This window comes from Phoenix dactylifera, chromosome 8 (genome assembly GCF_009389715.1).
Source record: "Phoenix dactylifera cultivar Barhee BC4 chromosome 8, palm_55x_up_171113_PBpolish2nd_filt_p, whole genome shotgun sequence".
Taxonomy (NCBI): Eukaryota; Viridiplantae; Streptophyta; class Magnoliopsida; order Arecales; family Arecaceae; genus Phoenix; species Phoenix dactylifera.
In genome coordinates, this window is record NC_052399.1 from 18,742,120 (window position 1) to 18,750,880 (window position 8,761).

The 8,761-nt window shown below is 40.2% G+C and overlaps 1 protein-coding gene across 1 annotated transcript; it reads left to right on the forward strand.

The window, feature by feature from the left end:
* Positions 1 to 349: 349 nt before the first annotated feature.
* Positions 350 to 7,341, forward strand: LOC103703044 (protein phosphatase 2C 51-like). The gene is made up of 3 exons (XM_008785743.2): positions 350 to 1,182; positions 5,086 to 5,191; positions 6,816 to 7,341. Exons 1-3 carry the CDS (start codon positions 358 to 360, stop codon positions 7,109 to 7,111), a joined length of 1,227 nt encoding a protein of 408 aa, XP_008783965.2. The 5' UTR covers positions 350 to 357; the 3' UTR covers positions 7,112 to 7,341.
* The last annotated feature ends 1,420 nt before the right edge of the window (positions 7,342 to 8,761 follow it).

Sequence of the window (8,761 nt, forward strand, 5' to 3'; positions counted from 1 at the left end):
GTCAGCCTAAACGCCTCGGCAGTTGTCCCGAGCGAGACAACCCGGAACACCCTGACGCATACCATCCTTCCCCACTGTTAAATCCCGATCCTAGCATCCGTGAGGCCACGTATGTCGGTAGGGGAAATCTCGACCGTCCACGTCCCGACCAGCCAGCGTCCCCGTTGTGATGCACCCGCTGTACCGTCTAAGCGTCGCCGGCGTCCGTCGATCGCATCGCGACATCCGACGGCTGCGATTCCTTTATCCCCTCTTCGCTCCAAGTGTTTGATGGCATGCTTAGCTGCCGGTTCCTACGCTTGACACCAAGCAGCGAGCGGAGACAAGGACGACGAGCTTAAAAGGAGACGACGAGGGATGGCGGAAGGCACCGATACCCCTATCCTTGCCCCCAGGCCCAAGGAGGAGGAGTCGGACGGAGCTCCCACCATTCAAGCCAAAATGGGCGGTTCCAGTCCTGGGAATTTCCAAGCTCCGCCTCCGAAGAGGCAGCAGGGCCCGCAGGAGAGCTCCGACGATGAAGCGCCGCCTAAGCGGGTCCGGAGCGTGGGCCAGAGCTCTGGATCCACTCCCGAGGCGCCTCCTTCCCCTAATCCCGCTCCGCCGGTGGCGGGATTCGATCCTCCTGTCGCTCTCGCTGCCGACGGAGCTGCAGCTCCCCAGGCGTCCGCCGCGGAGGCCGCCGCCGTCCCGGCCGTCGGCGTGGACGTGGAACCTCCGGGCCGGCTCCAGACCCTGCAGCCGTTCGGGGTCACTTCGCTGATCGGGAGACGGCGAACAATGGAGGACACCTACAAGGTGGCCCTCGGGTTCACTCACTCGCTGGTGGAAGGGGAGCCGGCGTATGACTTCTTCGGGGTGTATGATGGCCACGGTGGATCCGCGGCGGCGAAGTTCTGCCGTGATAACCTGCATTTGGTTCTGGCGGTCGAGGTGGAGAGGCTGCGGCGGTTGGCGGGGGAGGAGCTGGGGGAGCTGGAGCTGTGGCAGAGGGCCATGGCGGATTGCTTTGACAGGGTAGACCGGGAGATGCTGTTCATGGTGCCACAGGATATATTGGTTGGCTCGACGGCGGTCGTTGCAGTTGTGGGGACGAGGTCAATCATAATAGCCAACTGCGGCGACTCAAGGGCGGTGCTCTGCCGCAATGGAATCGCCGTTCCCGTCACCTCTGATCACAAGGTTTGCGTTTTTCATCTACGGATTAAAACTTTATTCTGTGGGCTTTTTTGCCATTACCTTACCATCATATGCTTTTTAAGTAACTCTTAATTAGATAGACTTGCTTCTCCTGTTGTGACGTGGATACGGTGTTTCAAGTTCTAAGAGAGAACAGCAGTAAGAGATCTATATATAGTATATACAGTTCTTTCTTTTTTTTTCTCTCTGACTGCTGAATATTTCCGGACTGCTCCTTGTATCTCGTATCTTCTGTTTGCTTATATTATTTGTTAGATCTTCACTTGGTGCTGTTTGGCATAAGAATAGTTATGTTTTCAAGCTTGATGTTGTGCTTGTTTATCATTTTTCGTCTTCCTTGTGATGAATTTTTCTTATTGCTGAAATGCACTTGCATGCATAGTAGGAATTCATAACGTGAGCCCGTATGGGCTTCTTCTTGTATTGGCAAAAGGCACAAGATGACTTCTGCAGAGCGGTCCTAGTTACATTATGTTATGGGATTTGGATGAAAATGTGTAGAGCGATGTTATAGAGGCAAGGATTCTTTAGAGAACCTCCAAGCAGGCCAGTTTCAGACACTTTTTTTTTTTTGTTGCTGAAAAAAAGAGAAGGGGGGAGGAAGGGACAAACCCACCCCCGCGTAGCAGCCCCTAGGGCCTCCACCCTGCTAGGAGAATGTTCGATGCAGACAGAAATGACCATGTGGGTTTCAGACAGTTCAAATAAGCTAAAATAGTGACTGGAGAATATAGAATTAGGTGCAGAAAACATAACTTGCGTTTTAATATTTAAATTGCCAAAATTAAAGGAATTTAAAATCTGTTTCAGTTTTTGCTAGAAACCATTGCATGAAATATATTGACCTATGAGCATCAAAAATGTCGCCATGCAGATATTTCTTATCCATTCACAATATCTAACTGTGTGAATCTTTGCTGCAGTTAGGTTCATCTGTCGAGCAATGAACATCGAGAACGTGGCCCTACTATATCTTCGATATATATTCTTTGTTTGTCGTGTTCAACCGTATCGCTTTTTATTTCCGTTAGGCTCAATTTTTGAGTAATGAATGTTGACAACATGGTCGTAGAGATATCTTAGATATATTTTCTGTATTTGTCGTATCCAGATGTATTAATCATTGTTGTCGTTACGTTCATTTGTTAAGCAATGAACAACAAAAACATGGCTTAAATAAATATCTTCTCTATTTGTCGTATTCGATAGTGTTACATTTTGCAATGAACGAGCTCATTTTCTGAGCAATGAAGGTCTAAAATGTGGCCCTAGATAAGTGTCTTCAATGTATCTTCCCTATTTGTCGAAACCACACGTGTTAATCTTTGTTATCGTTAGTTCATTTGCTACACAATGAAAGTCAAACACATGGCCCTAGAGATATATTTTCAATATACCTTCTCGATCCATCGTATTCAACCGTGTAATCTTTTATTGCCATTAGGCTCATTTTTCGATCAATTAACATTGAAAACATGGCTCTAGAGACGTATCTTCAATATACCTATCAATTTGTCGTATTCAGTTAAGTTAGCCGTTGTTGTCTTTAGGATTATTTGTCATGCAATGAATGTCGAAAACATGGCCCTAGAGATGTATCTTCAATATATCTTCTCTTTGTCATACTCAATTGTGTGTTACATTTTGTTTCTGGTAGGCTCATTTTCTGAGTAATGAATATTGAAAATGCAGCCTTAGAGATGCATCTTCAATATATCTTCTCTATGTGACATATCCAACTGCATTATTTTTTTTTCCCTTTGCCCTTCAGTTCATTCTCCAAGCAATTCATTTTCTGAATTTAGCTTTCTATTTGTAATTATTTTTGCCTTTGGCTTAATTTGTCAAGCAATGAATGTCAAAAACATGGCCATAAAGATAAGAAATATATCTTTGATATTCTTCTCTATTTGTTGTATTCAACCATCTTACTTTATGTTACCGTTAGGGCCTTTCGCCAACTGAACATCAAAATTTTATCTATGAGGTATATTTCCTCTATATGTCATATCTAACCATCTGAATATTTTGTTGTTGTTAGGTTCATTTGCTGAGCAATGAACATTGATAAAGTAGCTAGCTAAGAAGACATATGTTTGACATATTTTCTATATTTCTTATGTCCAATTCTATTAACTTTTGTTGTCATGAGATTCATTTGCCAGGCAATGGATGTCAACAAGGTGGTTATAGGTGTATATATATCTTCAATATATCTTCTTTATTTATTGGATGTAACTATGATAATTTTTGTTTCCATGAGTTGTTTTCTCCTAAAAGCCATTAGATTTACTTGCTGACCAATGAATGTCGACAATGTGGACATAGAGATATTTCTTCTTTATTTGGCATATACAACTATGTCATTGCTTGTAGCCTTGGAATGACTTTTAATTCCTTCTGTCATTAGGCTCATTCACTGATAATTTTCTTTCTTGTTGGTCCTTTTTTATTCGATTCATTAATTTCAACACAATCAGATAATGACTTGTTCTAAATCTAGAGCCCTGAATGGAATCTAATATGTCGTGTACCACACCAAGCATAGTATTATGTACATTCCACTTGACTTCTAATATGCATGCGATGCACATCAATTCCCAAGCTGTGTGATATACTGTGCATATCGCATTCCTATACATGATAGTATATATAAATTTACCATGCTCTTACATATATCTTCAAATCAATTCGTATTAGTGAAGGGTCAAATCATGTTCACGAGCTGAATGTCTTGTCATGTGAAGAATCTTTAAGGCAAAAGTAACAACTACTATTTTGTGATGTTGTAAAAATTGAAGAAAAGAAATGTATGAAACATTCACTGTTATATAAATTACAATTATGAATTTGATTATTCTAGACAAATATGAGAGCCATTTATGATACATTTTCATGTTGCTAAGCCCTGCTAGCCTGAAACATAGAATGCTTACTGTCCATATCCAGGCAAACTGGCTATTAAATACTTTTCACAAATAACTGGTTTGCATGGGAACTCCACTTTTAAGCATTAGTTAAAAACTTAAAAAATAACCTTATACAACTTGCAGTTGAGAGGAGGTAGAAGATATATATGCTTGTATATAGACACATGCATACTTCTATGTACATGTTGCTTTCAAAATTCTTATGAGTGCTTTGCAAATTTAATGTTGTAATATTGGAATCACATAGGTATTATCTATTCAACTTGGAGTTGAGGAGTTGCTAAAATTAGATGCATGTGTACACAAACAAACACACATATACAAAGTTACTAATAATAGTTATTATACATGATGCACTCCACTAAGAAAATACCACTTGGTAGTGTATCGAGCATCATCTTCTTAATACTATGATGATGGTTATGAACTACTAGGTCCCGACAATCCTGACGCACCTATTGCAGTCTAGTTCCACATATTGGTTGATAGGAGTAATTAGGTCAGGTTATAAATATTGAACTCCAAGTGCGTGAATGATCTGTAAACATGGCACTAGGATTGCCAAGCATTACCGGAAGACCTCATAAGTTGACAGAAAAAGATATCAAGACTAATTGTTCGTACTCTATGATCCATGCTTTGTTGAAGTATGATGATTGCCAAGCAAGAAGAAATTCTTGAGCCCCATTTCGTGTGGTAAGCTTGCATTACATTTCAATTTTTTTCCTTGATTCTTTAGCCAAATTTACAATACAATCAGACTTGTGTTTCATTACTCTCATAAAAGATAAAAAATCATATCCTTTGGCTAAATTTATGACATTCTCAGAGTTGTTCTTGTTTCATTAATATTCATAAAAATGAAAAATAATTTTTTCTTTCATTTGGCTAGAAGGTTACAATTGATATCTTGGTTTTGATGTATCTAATCTCAAGTTGTATGCTTCCTGGACAGCCTAACCGGCTGGATGAGATGCAAAGGCTTATTCGGGCTGGGGGAAAAGTCATTGACTGGAATGGTTACCGTGTAATGGGAGTACTAGCAACTTCGAGAGCCCTAGGTATGTAAAATTCATATATGGTAGAACTAATCTATAGATACTAGTAGTTATTCTGATCTATACTAATCAGAAACATGGCAAAACAGATCTAAAATTGAATTTCACTATTCATATATTTCAACTTTAGTCATAGCTAAACCGAATCCCATGCACATGAGCTTAAATTTGTTTCACAACTTTCTTTGCTGTGGATATTTTCTTGTCCTCGACTTGGTTATTGATCCTAAGGGGTATACCATTCATTTGTTTATGGTAATGCTCCTCACCTTGTTTCTTTTACTCTTTGTGGAGTGAAATAAGGTGGAAGCTTATTTGTTTGCTTGAAATTAAAGCACTTGCTAAATGGAAAATATTAGCATATGTGGAGTGGTATTAGACATGAACGAAGATTTTCAAATAAGAAAAGACTAATAGAGCAGCTGGTTGTGAAGTTTGATGACTTGCACCAGCTAGTTGTGAAGTTCTGGATCTTTTGTATCATTTACGTTACCTTTGTTAAGTTTCAATTCTTCACCCTTATTTGTCCTCTATCCTAATGCCTGAATTTTGTTTGCCCATTCATCTTGCAAATTGCCTCCGGTTTAAAGATGGTTAATGTACAAATATGTTATGCTCTTGTATAGATATCATTAATTAAAAAGGGGTAAAAAAAACGGATGCTTTCTGTAATTATATTTAACTATTTCACAGTTGTATGAAAGTTTCCTCGAATGTTTCTTTTCATGATTGCAATGTTGTTATATTCTATGTATCTTATGCATAGTTTTCAGACTGTGTTGTCATTTTCAGTATTGGCGAGCTTTTATATTATCAGAAATGCAAATTTGGTAAGAGACATGCTTTACTTTGTGGTTATTCTGCTTCCATTCAATTAGGTTCCGTTGTCTCGGGTGATAGAGCAAGCTCAGATGGTTTACAATCTGTCTCCCCAAAACAGCAATGAGCTACGAAATCTAATGCACATTTCATTGCAAGTGCTTCAACTATATCATTCCCAAATAAAGCCTGCCATTTATGTCATCGAGTTCAGTATCTGAACCTGTGATGAAATTATCTCTGTCAGCAACTAATGAGGGGTTAACTAGTTGTCTCAATAGGTAGATCTCCACCTTCCATGCTTATCCAGATTGCTCAACTATGATTTCCATCTAGATCCACTCAATAAATGATCTTGACTTCTTGACTAACTTCTTTTTGCTTGAGGACCTGTGAGCTTTATATATACTAGAGTCAGTATAGACTAGGGTGAGTCTGACTAAAGTTAGTCCAAAGGTGAGCTACTTTTTTTTCTTCTTCTTCTTCTTTTATCTAGATGGTGGCAAGCTACTCCACATTTCATCGATAATGATATGAGACCAATGTTGAGCATACCGAGAGACTGTCCTGAACATGGACACATCAAACAGTTGTGATGCAGAGAGTTTTGTGTCTTGACCGTAAAGGCTGTTAACAAGTTTGTGGTAGCCCATAATTTGGATGACCTTCAGAACCGTAAGGTTGTCAAGCATCTTTTCTGAGCATCTTAGTGTAATGACTCTAATCGTAGCTAGAAAATTTTTGTGTTAGTCCTAAAATAGTCTTTTATATCTGTTGTCTTTCTCCTTAACAAGCAAGACTGATGCAGGGGACTACTGCCTCAAACCATTCGTCAGCGCTGAGCCTGAAGTTAGTGTTATCAATCGAACTGAGGAAGATGAGTTCCTGATACTGGCAAGTGATGGCCTTTGGGATGTTGCGTCCAATGAATTTGCTTGCCGGGTTGTGAGACAATGCCTCAAAGGGCAGCTGCCCACGACATCCCAAAATGTAGTGCTCCAGCCTGCTGCTTCACAAGCAGCTTCCTTGTTGGCAGAGCTTGCAATAGCTCGAGAAAGCTTTGACAATGTCAGTGTGGTGGTAGTTCAACTTAAGAAAATGTAGGATGGCAGTCGCCTGTTAAGTCTTTGACATTGGCAGTCCCATCTCTATGGTTATCTTTGTTCTATCTCTATTTTCATGTTATAAGTACTGCTGTAAGGGATCATAAGACTTGGGTTAGTATGTTTTATTTTGTTTCATGGAGGACCCAGTTAGATTGCTCATAGCCATACAAGCTCCTGGGTCAGGATGTGGAAAGTTTAGTTTCTCTAAAAGGTTGTGTTAAAATACCTCTGCTTATATGGTGTTTCTTGTATATTTGCGTGTGCATGCATGTATTGCTATATGAGTGCTTCAACTCTGATCTTTCCTAACCTGATTTAGCAGTAAGTTTAGTAGTAATGCACAGTCAGGAAGGACCTTCTCAGTTGACAACATTGTACATAGAGTATGACTGAGGTAGTTAAGGTTAATTGCAGAAAACATATGCATCAACAACAAATAATCTAAACTTTAGACAAAGCAAATAAGTTCTGATATCACCGTCCCAAGCTCACCACTAATCTGCAAACATGAATGTGTACTAGACTAGCGCACATCTCAGTATTTGGAGCAGTTATGAAGACTGGAACTAGCTACTACCATATGGAGCAAGATCTTGGAGCATGCAAAAAGATGGCTAACACTGATCTTTAGAAGAAAGATGTGCGTCAAGACCACCCTTGACTATGTGCCCAAAAAGAAGAAGAAGAAGAAGAAGAGACCAGTACCCTTGACTTGATGCACCACAAACTTTTCAGGATGGAACAGAATAGCACCTTACCGTGTTATTATTGATGGTGATAATTTTAGCTGGCGACTCTTCAGAAGAAAGCCCAGGGATGTGATGGTGGAAACTGTTGAACTCTTTGCTTGATGGATGTTCACACAAATTTATGGCCATAGGGGACGGGCGGTAGTTTAGCCGCGGTATCTGTCTTTAGGTTTGTTCATAATGGTAGCACGGGGTGCAGCATTCCTAGCAGAATATTTTGAATACTTGTGCATGGCTTTGTCCCAGAGAGGGGCTCTCTCATCATGAAGCAGTATCTTGGCTAGCTTTGGTTGTATAGATCAGGGCTAGCTTGTATCTTTTTCATCTTCTTTACTGCCATTACCATTAATGAAGCCTCTCTAGTCTCCAATTTAAGAGAGGCGGGGGGAGAGAGAGAGAGAGGAGAGATTGAAACTGCGCAGTTTTTGTTTAGATTAGATCTTGCTTGAACATTACGCATGCTCAACAGGATTGCTGATTCTAAGATTCTTTCAGCTTGTAGTAGTTTGGCTGGGAACGGCTGGAGGTAAAACGTAACAGTTCTATAGTGAAAATATTCTGTCTTCTTTAGCATAAACCATCTGAGGGACTCCTCTCTTTCAAGAGAATTTATGGCATGCCAAATCCTGATAAAGTTCCTCGCTTTGTATCAAATTAAGCCATAGTGTACATTACTAGGGATTGGGGCATGCATGGCACTCACGCTACGGTACCAGCCATTCAGAAGAGAAGAGGAAACCACATTTCTACATATGAAATCGTCATAATTCCCCTGGAAAGTTTTGCTGCCCATAAATCTCTAACAAATCAATGTACATTGGCGAACATAAGCACATTTACCTACTTTTTCCAACTTGATGCTCTTCCCTTTCTCCTCCCTCTCTTTCCCATATCCTTTT

Coding starts and splice junctions, on each gene's coding strand:
- LOC103703044 (XM_008785743.2), top strand. CDS start 358: ATGGCGGAAGGCACCGATACCCCTATCCTTGCCCCCAGGCCCAAGGAG. Junction 1,183..5,085: donor CCGTCACCTCTGATCACAAG/GTTTGCGTTTTT, acceptor CTTCCTGGACAG/CCTAACCGGCTGGATGAGAT. Junction 5,192..6,815: donor AGCAACTTCGAGAGCCCTAG/GTATGTAAAATT, acceptor AGACTGATGCAG/GGGACTACTGCCTCAAACCA.